This window comes from Spea bombifrons, chromosome 7 (genome assembly GCF_027358695.1).
Source record: "Spea bombifrons isolate aSpeBom1 chromosome 7, aSpeBom1.2.pri, whole genome shotgun sequence".
Taxonomy (NCBI): Eukaryota; Metazoa; Chordata; class Amphibia; order Anura; family Pelobatidae; genus Spea; species Spea bombifrons.
This window is the reverse complement of record NC_071093.1, coordinates 35,370,033-35,385,711: the sequence shown is the minus strand read 5'-3', so window position 1 is coordinate 35,385,711 and position 15,679 is coordinate 35,370,033. Positions and strand designations below refer to the sequence as shown.

Below are 15,679 nucleotides of genomic sequence, written 5' to 3'. Positions count from 1 at the left end.
AATATTATTTGTATTCCTTTAACTATAGCTTCTGTAGAATGCTCTGTGGTGCTCATTTTCCTCATTCAGGTAGAGGCCCGATTGCTTTTGCAAGACACCTATCTATCTATCTATCTATCTATCTATCTATCTATCATGGTGTATTGTGTGGTAACAGCTATTGTAAGCAGAGGGAGAGGAGCAGAGGACATAGCCACAGGAAAATTAAATGCTGATTATGCCACATTTTGCCAATCCTCGACCAGAAAAAAAAGCACATGTTTTTGGTAGTAGTTTGTTATTAAATGCATTTTAGTTATGCTAACTGCTGTGAAGCAGAACAGAGGGGCAGACATATCAAATACACTTGAGTCAATACGGGCGTCTAAAAACAACCATGCTAAGAATTCAACCAAGTGCAAAGTTTGCAGGGCACTTTAAGAATTCCTGGCAGGGACATGCAGATATAGACACAAGGTATGCAACTTTTTGATTTTCTTATCCACTGTACATATTTACTTGTATACACGCGCACACACAAACGCTCATATGGGTTTTTTTTTAAAAAAACAATCCTCTTGTTTTTCACTTCCTGTTTCACATTAACAACATATTTGCCAGGAACTAAATGCACAATAATTAGGAAAAAACAATTGGGTAAAAGAAATCCTTCTGTGTTCCCTATAGCGGTGGCACTTTTCCTTCCTTCCTCCCTCCCAATTAGCACATTCTTGTGTCAGGCCTCCCTTTCTTTTCATCTCTCCCAAGGAGTCGGTGAGGAGGCTGCGCTCTGCGAACCAGGATGTCGCTCGAGTGACTCGGCGTAAGGAAGCAATTCCAGTAAAGTGTACAGACAGACAGTAAATATGAGAGAAAGCAATCACAAATACATGGATTTAAGGATTCTCCAACTGCAGACATTTCAGTGACGGTGCAATCTCGTCTGCCCAGTGAAATATTTACTTTTTGATATTCATTTTGTTCTTTTAAACTAGATATGTAGATTTAGACAGATAATATGGGGCCCAAAAGCCTTTGTCTTTCCTCCCCTGATTTCCCTCTTTTCTAGGAGCTCAGAATGTTTGCATCCCAGTATTCTACAGCCCTAAACGTCACTATAATGTAAACAGCAGTAAATGTGCTTAGAAATGAAGTTACGTAGATTAAAATATATTCTTCTAAGTAGCTTTCTCTGTTACCCTGCTATCAAAATCCCACAAAGTCACATAAAAGGTCTTGTGAAAGCTCTGTTCGCTAGTCATGCCTCAGAGAGCCTGTAAAAACAAAACATCCCATTTAGACAATTTCAAGTGTTGGGAGGTATGCTGAACCATCAAAGTATCCCACCAGAGCAAATGGCAGCTGATTTTTAGGCTATCTCATGGTTGTTTTCCTGTAGTAAAAGATAAATATACATCTGTTGATCATGATGAATTATGAGGCCTTGTTTGCGTTGGTGTCACTCGTTGTGTACGTGATCCAACAACCATACACTACAAGCTGTAAAGGCTGCCAAATACACAACACCCACCGGGGTACTTTACAGTTTAAATGATGTTTAAATGCAGTGTAGGTCTGTCATTCTCATTTTTATTATTTGGGATCTACAAAATATAATTTTCCATCAGTGGCCTATGAGAGGTTTTGTGCTAGTAATGTATGTTAAGTAATAATGACATACTGAATGATGAGTCGATGAATCATGGTTAATGAAGTAATGACCGGTATCACCGTGGTAACTGAATATGCCAGGTGCATTTTTTTTAAGACATGGCGTTGGATAGGAGGAGTATGTGTCATCTCTGTGGCATTTAATCTGTTGAACAAAAACACAGGTGATATATTGTGTAAACACCTGATGATAAAGTGATTCAGCTGTTTTCAATATATTTGTTAAAACAGGTTGGCCCCATTACCTGCCTCAAGCTTAGAACATACTGTTTCCAACCACACACCTGATCTCATCTTCCTAACTGGCCTACTCATTTGGCACTTTTTCCTTAACCTTTTGGAAATATCGAGAGATTCCACCTAAAGGATGCCCTGTCTCGGCATGTACAATGTTTGAATTGGGCTTTGCACGTGCTACCTATGTAGGAGTCTCAAGAATCTCTGGACATTAACTGGGACATAAGCCCAGAAGATGTGAGTATCTACAGATACACAAAGAGATCAGTCTACCTCAGCACTTATGCGGCCTGCCCTCTGGTGAATACCCTCTTGGGAAGGTCTCACATTTTAGCGTATTTATGCCTTTACAGAGGAAATATCTTGATCACTATAACAGACAAATCATATAATATGTAGTATTCCTAAACTACATAGAAGTACAATGCCGGATAATGCATAGTCTGAAGACAAGAAGTTTAATGAAAAACGTGACAAATGGCAATTCCAAGCAAAACATTGCAGTGATTACGTATCTCATCTCCATACCTGGGTCAAATCAGAGATTGCCAGGTGAAGCACAGGTTCTCCGGGTCAAGACCCAAATCCTCCGGGTCGCGGGAGCAGTGACACGCACTGCTCCCCGCCCATTTTCCCTTTAAATGGGGGGTTTTCCCGCTGACATCAGCAGGAACGCCCCCGGCGTCAGTGGGCAGTCCTGGCCGCGTCCCACAGGGGAAGGCTAGCTGGAGCCCAAAAGTTCCCAGGTATGCTAATCACCTTCTGCTAGTATTTGTTTTGATTCCACTATTACTTCACACTCGTGTTCTAATTAGTTTTGCGGTACTCCATCATGTCATATATTTCACTCTGAAATAAATATATTATATTCATTCACGTATTTTGGCAGTAGGAATATTAGGTTAGGTTCTTTCAGTATGTCCGGTAAGGAAAATCAATATGGCTGTGTTGTGGTTTACAGAGTAATACTAGATGTTAAATGGTAAAATACTTTTAGTGTACCCAGTGAACATACAGTCTAATAGTTCTAGCAGTTCATTAATCTTTTGCCTCCCGATATCAGAGACCCGCTGACCGGCAGGCCAAGGCATCTCACGGCTTGTGTCCTGTAGGAATGTCATTGTCAGGTTACCATGGAGATACATCCTCTCTATGGTGTATTCTTGTGTATGTATTTTCACTGCAGATAGACCCTATCTAGGGGTTCTTCTCAGTGATGTCTGTTTTTTCTCTCCTTTATATTAGTTATAAACCTTCACAAGTCGTATCCATGGAAATATTGTAAACCTCACCCCTCAGTAACCTCCAACAGCACAGAGCTCAGTTTGTATCTTAATTCTGTCGTTGACAGCTTTTGAATAAAGTGACATTCTGGGAAATCTAAGCCCCTATAGAGGGGCACATTACAAGGAGAAGAGAAAACGATCTCTATTCCTTAAAGAAAAAAAATAGTAGTTGTCTAAATAACTTAAAAATAGGACGTTTAACATAAAAATAACAAAGTGTTGTTAGTGGTTTTGATGCAGGATTCAGTTATAGTTTATTTCAGTGACTATTCCTTTAAACTAAGTCTTTTGTCCATAGCCTTGATGAATAAACTCAACGGGCTGTTCATTTTTGTGTTTAATGATATTTTGGTGCTTGGTTGACCTCACCATGTAATTAATTAAAGGTCAGATCAGTAGTCTGGATGTGGATTAGGATGTGATACCATGAGAGCCACATGGATCGTGTCCCCTTTGACACCTTTTATGTTTGATAAAGGTGTAACAATCCATCTGGTCTTACTAGGAGATGACGGGAAAGCTTAAACTTTAGTGAGATGTTGGTGATGCTCTCTCTCCTTGTGGTTCTCAAACTCTATTGTTTCACTGTGTGTTGAAAACATGTGGCGTTCTATATCTTCAGTAATGCATTTCTAAATCACAGAATGGCTGCATGGCAAACTGTTTATAATATCTGTATTTCTCTTCCTCCTTTAGTACTTCAGCTACGTCTGCAGCAGAGGCGCACAAGAGAACAACTTGTGGATCAAGGCATCATGCCACGTAAGTCACTCAAACCCGTCTACGCATGGCTCTACCATTTGGATGATTGCTTTATTATTTATTGAAATTTGGAGGAACAGTCCCTATTTTAAAACAAAAGTTCTAATTTGGCTTTACAGCCTTTTCACTTTGGTGAAGTCACTGGTTCCCTGCTGGTCTTACAGGTGAAGTGAAATATATTGGTGACAAACACTAAAATGTGTATTTTCCTATTTAAACACACATGCTCTTTTAATTCTGAGAACCGTAATGGAGGTTCTAGAGAAAGACAATTGATGAGCTGAGTGATGAATCCGCAGTTTGTCATGCAAATTAGGGCCAAGTCTGTAAATATAAAAAGCATTGGTTTGTTCCACCTTTTATTTGTTAATTTTGCATAATCTAGATGTGTTCTTCTGAATCAATTACAGGCCTTTGTTCTAAAATGTCTAGACATTCCAATCCACCATTCATGACCAGACAGGCTTTTGTTGTTACCTAATTGTGACCTTTCCAACATGCTGAATTAGTGAAGCACGTTATACGCATTCCATGTGGAAAATATGACTTCTAGTGACCTGAAAAACTCAGCTTTTCATCATGATATTTTAGGGAAAGCAAGACAAAACACTCTGTGCCCCTTTCATCTGTATGGACCCAAAAGGTGCAAACGCATTAGCCATGATAGTTCCTGAGATTACACACGATATATATATATATATATATATTTCCATATTTTAGAAAGCTTGGAGGTGAAAAGATTGGAATTGCTCAAAATAATATGTAGTTTATCTGTGACTTTAGTTCAGTTGTTGATTGTTTCTACTTTTTTGGGGCAGCAGCAGGGTTCACGCTCTAAACTATGAGTTGAGATGATGCATTTCATTATATATATATATATATATATATATATATATATATATATATATATAAACACACATCATCAAGAGCATTCCAGTGAAAAGGGCTGCGCTGTCTCTGGAGAATGCATATCTCATAGGTATTATGTCGTACCAGCTCCCATGGTACTGCAGGTAATCTCTCCGGAGTTAGGCCATTCATAATGCACGCTGAATCACAGCTCAAAGTTCACTGAATAACCCCCATTTTTCCCTTTGAAGCTTAGTGTATATGAATTGTGTATCGCTTTACCCAATCAATCAGTGATTATTTTTAAAGGGTCACCATTCTGTCTGAAAAGATAGCAGGCAGATTGTTTTCTACCGCCATACATGGTACTTGAAGAGACACGGATAAAGTATACAATATTTATGGATTTGAGTCTTCGGTGTCTCCTTAAGTACAAACGTTAACTGATGATGTCATTGGAATTGCCATCTGTAAATGTAAAATGTTCTGGAAATTAACTGTTGTTTCTTTATTTTCAGCATTAAAAAGCCCTGCTGCATTTCACGAGCAGATTAAAAGCTTGGAGCGTGCCAGGGTAAGGGAAGAATGCCTCTGGTACAACAAAAATACAAAAAATACATAAACTGGAATGCATTGTCTAGAAGCACAAAATACTCATAATATATTACAGATACCAGCAGTCAGAACAAGCTTAATGTTGACATAGATACGTCCCCTTTTTATATGCATGTGTGTGTGTGTGTATATATATATATATATATATATATATATATATATATTATATGTTACCCAGGCACATTATAATTTATTATTTTTTTCTAATCTATAGACTGAAAATTTCCTGAAACACAAGATTCGCAGTCGGCCAGAACGCTCAGAGCTTGTAAGGATGCATATTTTAGAAGGTAAGCAGCGCTGTTGATATCGTGTGAATGCATTATGCAAAGAGATTATATTATGTAAAAAGCAAGTCCTACCTGTAGCTATAATCTAAACCTACTTTTGTACAGCGGTAAAGTGACAGCCCTTAAGTATGCCCTTAACACAACTCATTCATTTTTCGGATCTACCTGCTCTCAATTGTTTTAATCCAAGAGTAGTCTGGAGTGAATAAGAGAAACATAGAAAGTGACGGCAGATAAGAACCAGTAAGCCCATCCAGTCTGCCCAACCTCTGAGTACTTTCCATCAGTATTTGCCTTTATCCTATATCTAGCTTGGCCTTATGCCTATCCCATGCTTGCTTAAATGACTTTACTGTATTAACATCTACCACTTCTGCTGGAAGGCTATTCCATGCGTCCACTACACTTTCCGTAAAGTAATATTTTCTGATGTTACCAGAGATGGATGCAGCAGTACTGTTGAATGCCCAATCCCTTCCTGGAAATAATCGGTTAACCGTGGAAAAGTTTGCCTCGTTTATAATGCTTGACAAGAACATTTAATAATAATAATAATAATAACAATAATAACCAACCAGACTGAAATTATTATTATTCGTGTAGATTTCAACTACTCATTTTTTTGTGCAGAAAGCTCTTTTTTCAGTTTGTGTATATTGTATAGAAGTAATGGGGTTAGTGGGAACACCAGTGTTTTAATTATTAATCCCATAATTTGTTCCTGGAACGCAAGTGAATTCCGCCTGCGAAACAGCCATTTTTTTTTCTATTTCAGTGGGGTTTTTTTAATTAATGCCAGGAATGATAATTTCAATGTGCACTTAGAACGTAACTAAGCATGAAGAATAACTTTATAACAGATTACAGAAACAGGTGCTTTGGCACCTAATCTTCTGAATTTAATTGTCATGTGACACAAAAGCCGGCACTGATAGGTCGTTACCATACAAACTGAAAAAGCTTTGTCAAAGTGTCTATTTATAAACTTTCAGATGCATAACATAATAGAGAGTTTGATATTTGTGGGGAAAACTTGTAAATATTCATACTTACTGTTTTTGTATCATTGTATACATTTGTAAACACCCTGACAGGTACTCGAAATAGAACATGCCATTTTTTAGCTGGCGATGAGGCACATTTTCCATTGCACTGTTTTTATTTCACGCTGGCCTCCTGCCAATAAATACACAGGAAGTTCATTAGCTTTACAGGAAGTACAGAGAAGCCAAACTTCCTCAATCTCAGTTTGAAAATAGTAATGTTTTTTCAGCCCCTTTTGCCAAATTTGTTTTTGACAAATACTTCATAATTTCTTTAACTCCAAATATCATTCATGGTATGTCGCATACCGCCTTAAGGAAAGGAGTAGGTGAAAAACTGTTACATTTACTCAAAAAGACCTAAAAAATTGTTTACCTCAGCTTAGAAATGAATGGGAAAAATACATTTTGTCTCAGATCTTGGAATATGTTGATTTTTTTAAAATCTGAGTTTACAAAATTGTACAATATTTGAGCGAACGTATTCATTACAAAGTTTCTAGCATTATAGCTTGGGAGAAAACAGTGTCATTATGAACCAGAATATCAGGTCAGATGAGTTCGGTACAAAAATTACAGATGCTACAACAATAACGCCATACACAAAATTGCCAAATTGTTGTTTGACCGCCCGAAACACTATGGAGCTTTGTTAATTCAGATTGCAAATACAGCATGTTTAAGTCTTAACAAATGTGTGTGTCAAAGGCATTGATCTCACCAATAAAATATAGAGATAGTATATGTCTATATATAGGTTAGTTGGTTGAAGTTATTAAATATTCTCTACCCTCTATAGTGTCTAATGCATTTTTAGTCTGAATAATCTGGGGTTGAATGAGCGATATCTGCAAACCCAATGATCCCAACACAGTATCTTGCATAACCTCATGGTCTGACGTTGTCAGAAAGAATTTGTCTTTATCACATCCACTCGTAAACCTTCTTTGGTTTTAATCTTGCAGATTGTGAAATTTCTCATGTGTCTCATGTGGCCCCAACTAGGGCTGCACCTATTATTTTCATAATCGATTAGTTGGCTGATTATTTTTTCGATTAATCAGATTAAAAAAAAAAATTGAATTAACAAACTGGGTGTTGAAAACAGCAGAATAAAAAAAAACAGGCTTGCCACTCTGCCTCTCCCCAGATATGCCTTTATATCTCCATAAATGCCACTGTGCCCTATTATATGCCTTATACCCAGGTATGCCACATGCCCCCCTGATATGCCACTGTGCCCACCCCCCATGCTCCAGACTCCCTGTGTCTAGTGGGGGCAGCCGGTGGACGTCTGCTTGATGCGCGTAGACAAACGCTGCTGCTGGACAGCACTGAGCACCAGAAGGTCATGTGACTCCGGCGCTCCATCATAGAAGCCCCAGCGGAGGTGGAGGGCAGTAGCGGAGATTGTCTGCATCCATCGCACAGGCGCCCACCGGCTGAGTGACAATGAATATCGTTTCCGAATGTAAAATGCCATCCGATTTTCGTCCAAACAGAAACACCAGGAAATAAATTTCGTAGCCCGAGAAAGAATGGACCAAAAAGGAAACTGTCGGTGGACAATTGTCAATCATTTTTGGTCCATTTGCACAAGTTTATATGATGGCATATGATAATAAAAGTTCCATGTTTTTGGTGCTGAGTTTTTTCCTCCTTCTCTGCAGAGACACTGGCTGAGCCCTCTTTGCAGGCTACACAGATGAAACTTAAGCGAGCGAGACTAGCAGATGACCTCAATGAAAAGATCGCCCAGAGGCCTGGTCCGATGGAGCTGGTACAAAAGAACATCCTTCCAGTTGATTCGAGTGTTAAAGAAGCCATTACAGGCAAGTGCATCACATTTCACATGGCTTACGGCAAATGAGATTTGTACGATATTCATTTGAACTCTGATCTGCAGGGATTGTGAACAAAGGGGTTATGGTTTGAAGGATGTTGCTGGCCAGTGAAAAAAATGTAGATCCTACAGTATGGTGGCTGTGTGCCTCCTTTAAGCATATAGAAAATACGTATTGCAGACGTGCAATTAAGATCAGGCTGCTGTGCCTCACAATTCTTTGCCAAGTGACAACTACACCAGTAGCTTTATGTTAAAAGTGCATTGAAAGTGCTGTGAATCTGCATAATGTTATCCCGATGAACTAATAGCTCTTCAGAGATGGCTGTAATAGTTGAGACAGGGGATTGTTTCATTCAGATACAAACCTTTTCAATGTGGTGCACAATGTTGGTCTACATTTACAAAGCCAGATAACGTGTTGTTAGCCAATTGTGATTTGGAGCCCCCTCCAAATCTATAGTGAATCATATAGTTTGGGATTTAAGGAAATACATTAATTCCACTTTATGGAAGGGGTGGCCCTCTATATGTCAGCCTGACTTCTTTTGCCCTCCTGTCCTCAGATGAAACGTACCCAGAAACTCCGGATGCGTTCTCATTTGATGAAGACAGCAGCGATGCTTTATCCCCAGAGCAGCCGGCAAGCCAAGAATCTCAAAGCTCCGCAGCATCTCCAGGAGAGATTAAAGCCAGTGACTCCTCTTCTCCGATGTCGAACACTACCATTCAGGTACACATTGGGGGCATGGAAGTGTTTTTTATCTTATAATACGGATGGCAAATGATATTCCAAAGGATTTAGAAGAGTTAGGGTTAAACAAATTGGAATCATCATGCCTGGAAAAAATAATATCACAGGACAGTTTGTGAGTAAGTAAGAGACTCTGTGAGGCAAAACAGCACCAGGTTTACATTCAATCCCAAAATGGGACTCTTATTCCTCCCCATGCAGTCAGTGGTGACATTTTCCTTTGCATACAGGCAGCGACAATAACTGCATTAAGTCAAACCTCACATTGAAGGAGATATAGTATTAAGGAACAGTCTTATGGTATAAATGTGTAGCATTTAAGTGTGTTACGCATGTTTTTTTCTTTGGATACTGTAAAAAGTCTCTCCTGGCAGCAAGTTAGTAATAAAGCAGGCAGGGTAGCACTTAACACTTCTGGAAAGACTGTGAATATCCGAGTTACCTCATCACATTCTTGTTAATATGACCCGTACTAAACTACTGCTTATAGATATTATAGCCCCCTCCTTAATGTAATTAAAACAATACGTTTGCTGGGTTGACAAAGAAGAAATATAATAGCATACCTTTTAGCACTCTTATATCGCTGAGACAGAGGACAAGAAAAACTCCAGACACATTAATAAGTATACAACTCCAAATACCAATACTTATATGGATACACAAAGAGTTCCAGGAAAGAGCATTGATTGAAAGCGCTAGCTTACCATTCATAACTTAATAAAACAATTGACCTTGTTTTTCCTTGGAAAGATTAAGCCTTTTTTTTAACGCTGTATGAAGCGATCAAGACGTCATAGTTGCGACTACTCATCTTCTTTCGAGTGTCTGCTGTTTGTCAAGTGTTTTACCAGCCCTCCCCCGCTTTCCTGCGTACACAGAGTAGGCACTTTCTCCGCGTTATCACAACTTAGAATATAACATTAACTGCAGTTCTGAACGTCTGAACGTTCTTACTTCTAGTAATGGCAGCCATCTGCTCCGTTGCTTTTATGTTGCAGTCAGTGATCGTGTCGCGGGAATCTAGCCCTGTTACTAAATGATCGTCAGCCTGCGATTAGGAGTCTTTCATTTTCCCATCACAGCCAATTACATTAACAAATACTTAAAATCATCTGTGCTTAGTTTAAGGGAATCTTCAATCAACGAGGGAATCTTCAACAAGCCACTTTTTGTGCTTTCTTTGCCTTTAGAAATGAATAGGTAGCGGTGAGCTCTGGGGGATTAATTACGAAAGTAATGAAGCAATACAGCCTATTCTGTAATTATATCTTGGAATGTCTATAAAATAAACTGCATTTACAGCACAACTCTATTTATCCCAGTATCCCCAGCGACCGCAAACAATAGAGATGAGTGTATGGCAAAACACGCAATGGGTTACTACTCCTTGAGCTAGTAAAGTAGCTGCCCGGAAGGCCCCCTTTTTGTTTTGACTAAAATAAGCCAGTAACAAATGTTTTTATTTCATTTGAATTCTGTATACTTTGTTTAATCCTGTGCATAAGGCTGAGGATTGCAAGACAGGAATGGGTTAACAGTACTCTGTCCAAACAGACAGCCATTTTGTCCAAAGCCAATATACCATGTCTTAAAATGTAAAAACCAAGGTGTGGTGATTGATGGATGAATGACAAGTGACTGGCACAAGATGTCCAGTGACGTAAACTTACAAGGCATGGTTCTGTGCAATTTCCCTGCATTCAGAGGAGACGGTGATGTTCCTATCATGTGCGTCTTGCTGCAGCGCACGCTCCTGGCAGACCTCCATGTTAGTTCTGTGAATTTCTGGCAAAGATTCCGACTTTCCTTCAACAAAAAGATGGCCTGCAGCCAGTTCGCCAGGAGAGTTTATTCTTCCAGCTTCTAGAACCCCCTGGTGCTTCCAAAAGATCTCTTTTCATGCTTGGAACACTGCGTTGACAACCTGATACCAGATCCTTTTGTTTTCATTTGAGGATTAGTGCAGGAACATTAAAAAGATGTGGTCTTAATTAATGCTCTACACCAACGACTGTTAAACCTATCTGTTCCATATCCCTGCCACGGCTAACTTATGTGAATATGCGGTGCCTATATGCTTGCCGTTTCTGTGGTCAAATATGATGCCGTAAGCAATTTTATCGTACAATGAATACATGAAATGTATCCACTGCGTGTATTGATCTTAAATGGAAGAGCTGTGTGTGTTGAAGATGTACATCAAATGCCAGGCGTTAGTTGCAATCTGCTATTTCATATATACGTTTCAAGTATATTTTTTAATATGTTTGATTTCTTTTCACCTAAATATGTAATTTCAGGGTATGCCCCTAGTGTCTCCTGTCTGACTTCATCAGTCCTCAGATGCGAGACATGGAGGTGTTACTAAACTTTAGAATTAGAATTTTAATTTATAAACCAAAAGCATCCTCGATGGGTCAGCCATTTTGTTTATTGAATCTCCCGCCCCGGTTATTACAGTGAAACTGGAGCCATACTGGGGCAAAGTGCTGTATTTGGAGCACTTGCTGTAGAAACCCATTTCTTGTATCTGCCGATTTCTTTAAATACCTGCATTTATCAGGACAGGCATACTGAAATTACACGAGATACACCAATCTGGGTCCTCTAAGTGACTACAAGGGAGGTTGGGGGTCATGGTTATAAAATAATGTGCATAAGTGCGTGTTGTTTTTCATTATTGTTATTGTTGCATTCTCATTGCGAATGTCGCATTGTTCTTTGCAGTGCCAAACAGTTCACTCGCCTCTCCCGGAGTTCTTTAAACCACCACCAACTCCCGCTCCTGAACTTTGTCTTCGTTCACCGGTTACCACCACACTCCCAAAGCCGGGGCCGACTCTGGTAAAGGTAAATACACAATCACGCCACCGGGCTTCTTTTGTTCACGTAGTAAGATATAAACCCGCACTGCATTGTTTGTAGAGCTGTGTGACGTTGCAGTGTGGAGAACATTTAGTCAGCCAGGCAGGATTGGTTTTAGGAGCCCTCAACAAAAAAGGCCGTTACTGACGTGTAAACATCTGTTCGTTACCACAACCCTATCATTGCAATTAATTTATACAGGTTCACAGCTCACATGTAATTGTAAAAGTGTGTGTTTTTAATTAATATGCCGCCCCGTGACGCAGATTACGTGACTGTGTAGCATGTTTCAAATTACTGGAAAGCAACATCTCAGCTTGGTTAGAAAGGTCAGGCATTGTGTTAAGCTGTAATTAATGGGTTATGGTGGTGATATCAACATCTACGCCACTGAAATAACATGCCAAAAAAATGATGAGCTGTTAAGAGGAGTGGTCACGGCTTTTGCCGTAACACTGGTTCATATTGGCGTGAATATAAGTATTGTGCTTGGGTGGTGCATGGGCGGAAGTAAAGAAGTCTAGTAAAGTGGTGATTCTGGAAATAGTTAAAGGATGGGCTTTTAGATGCGGCGAATGGGTTTTATGAATCAAACTGGCTTCTGTATTTTGTCAAATGTATCATTTCAGTGGATATGTAGGCAGCTCTGTGATTGCAGATATAATAGAGCAGCTTAACCATGAAAGGCCTCCTCTGCCGTTTATTGTGTTAAAACATGATCGTCAGGATCGGTCCTGGAAATGTACGTCACGGCCGTCCTTCATACCTTTTATTATATTTTCGCAAGTAGTTTGGAATGGCTATTGTTGTAGACTTGGTGGATGAAGACGTGTCTGCTGAGCTCCATACTACTTCCTGTGCTTCTGAAAAGCCGTAATGTCCTTGAATTGAAATTACCGAGAACAGAAGTAAGAGCTGACTTTGTGCTAGACAGGAAGTAGCAGCATTTCAGCAGAACAAACGTATGATTAGAATAGGAAGTATATATTTATTCTTTCCCCAGCACTTTGGATTAAGCTGATAAAAATGTTTAGTCATTACAACAATAGTGTTTTCTTTTTTGGGGGGAAATTGGATATGTTGGCTCAAAAAAATATTGATTATTCCAGATGTATGCCCAGGTGAGCTTGCAAAAAAGCAAGATCTCTTATTTCCAGTTGGCACTGTATTCGTGTTAATAGGGAACCTGGTCTTCTAAATGTAAAGAAGCATTGCATAAGGATTTATGTTTTGAAGTTATGATTTTTGTTGCTTTTGGTTAAAACGGCAACTGGGATCTTTCAGATGGCGTTATAAACTAGAGGTTTGAATCTGGAAATTGGAAGAGGAACCTCACCTTTTTATATTAGCATTAAAATGCATATGAGATTGGGCTGAGATAAGGTTGAGCACTTTGTACACCAATAAAGCAAGTCTGGTGTGAAAACAATGAATTTCGTAATAATAAACTGGATTTATTGAGCTAGATTTCACTTCTAAGCTTACATGTGACCTGCAGCATCTGATGGGAACAGAAACCTGTACCTGCCTTAACTATTGTGCCAGACATATGCTTGCCAAAATAATCCATATTGTAAATGGAAACCCATGGATCTTAGTGGAGTACATGCCACCTGTGCGTTTATATTTGTTGGTTTATAAATCTGAGGGTTCTACAAACATTGCTTGGAATGGAAACCCTTTATATACCTTTTGGGGTTTTTGTCCTCTCTCTAAATAGCAAAGCCAGCCGAAGAGTACAAGCGACAAGCCTCGTAAAAAGTCCAAAGAACCAAAACCACGGGTAAAAAAGTTAAAATACCACCAGTATATACCACCAGACCAGAAAGGAGAGAAGATCGAGCCAGAGATGGACTCCAATTATGCCCGTCTCCTGCAACAACAGCAACTATTCCTTCAGCTGCAGATCCTGAGCCAACAGCAACAACACTACAACTACCATACGATCCTGCCTGCACCGCTCAAGTACGTCATGATTTGTGCCGACTGCAGTCTTTTATGTATTTCTAGAATAGGGTTCGCCGTCATAAGGCATAGCCAACTTCCAGACAAGGAGCTGTGTTTTTTGTGTTTCCCTGGAACATTCTTGTACGAAGATGCAGACACATATCACTGTGTATAGAAATGAATAGTCATAGCTCGTCGATAAAATATGGACACAATAGATACTAATCAAGGGTTAGTTTAGGGTCATGGAAGCCTGGGTGCAGGATATTTGGGCACCTCATGTAAATTTGTGCGGTCAAATGATTAGCCCCAACCTTTTCCTAACCCTCCTTTTCAGATGCATATTAAATTATACTCCCTCCCCTGTGCTCTTTGACTTCTTAACATAGTTTAATGTTTGTTTGCATGTTTTTTAATTGGAACGGGCTACGGGTAGCAACATCCTATGCCTGTCTAGATTACCTATGGGGTAGGGCCAGTTATGCCACCTTCAGTTTGCATAGAAAAGGACCTCTTTATGGGATGTGGAATGTCGCCTTTTTGTTTATTCATGTGCCATACACATTTAGTTACACACTCTGTTTCCAAAAACATTTTTACAAAAGACATTGAAGGTATTAGTGGTGACTTTCGGCAACATTAAATTAACATTAAATTCTTCAAATATTACAAAATAATTAGAAGAAAAATTGATATTTAGTTTAGACACACATTCCCCTTAGTTACCTAGGTACTATTGCCGCATAAATATTTAATCTCTCTCTCTGTACTTAATACCATTTAATTCACAGTAATATTTTTCTCTATCGGTTCGGTTTGACTTAAGTATATATTCCTCTGTTTCTAAATACACATTGACTTTTGCAGGTTTCCTTTTTATATAATAATATGAATGCTGATTAGTTATGTTGTACTTTTTATTCCATTTTTAAGGTCACGTAATGACAAGCAAACCAGCAGCAGTGTAATCACCAACAATATGAATAACAGCGTGACCTCAGTAACCCCCATCATGAACAGACAGAACAGTATTCCATTTAAAAAAGCGGGTCCGTTGCCGTCTAACTTGGATGATATGAAGGTGAGATAAGAGTAATAGTTTACCTTCCTATTACTGTTGTGGTTACCACTTTAAGAAAGCGCAGCATAGAAGCAAATGATCAATCCAGGTATGTTGTTGTTTTTGCCGTTTCCATTGCTTGTGAATAAGCTATATTTAAGAGGAGTAGACTTGGAGTAAAAAAGTTGATATTCTAGGTTTCAGTCCCGGTAATTCCTCACTTTGTATTATACTATTATACCTTTTCTTTTTTTTTATATTTTTTGTAGAAATGTAACTTGTCCCTTTTCATTAGTTGGTTTCTCGATCCCTGAAACATTGTTTTTTAAGCTTTGTAGAGATGTTCTGTTATGTTTAACACATCAATATTTTAATCTAGTTTATACGAATTTTAATCTGTTTAGCCGGTTAAGATCAATGTGTAGGCTTTATTCACTTGAAGGGACACTCCAACTATCATATGGACTTTAATGAT

General features: G+C 39.0%; 1 protein-coding gene across 3 annotated transcripts in view; it reads left to right on the top strand.

Moving 5' to 3' along the window:
- Positions 1–15,679, top strand: part of MRTFB (myocardin related transcription factor B) — an 89,494-nt gene that overhangs the window by 61,973 nt on the left and 11,842 nt on the right. For all 3 annotated transcript variants that reach the window (XM_053471554.1, XM_053471553.1, XM_053471555.1), the window contains 8 exons: positions 3,870–3,935; positions 5,303–5,358; positions 5,614–5,689; positions 8,403–8,564; positions 9,142–9,308; positions 12,060–12,182; positions 13,918–14,162; positions 15,078–15,225. In XM_053471554.1, the coding sequence (XP_053327529.1) occupies positions 3,870–3,935; positions 5,303–5,358; positions 5,614–5,689; positions 8,403–8,564; positions 9,142–9,308; positions 12,060–12,182; positions 13,918–14,162; positions 15,078–15,225 (1,043 nt within the window). The remainder of the gene's footprint in view (positions 1–3,869; positions 3,936–5,302; positions 5,359–5,613; positions 5,690–8,402; positions 8,565–9,141; positions 9,309–12,059; positions 12,183–13,917; positions 14,163–15,077; positions 15,226–15,679) is intronic.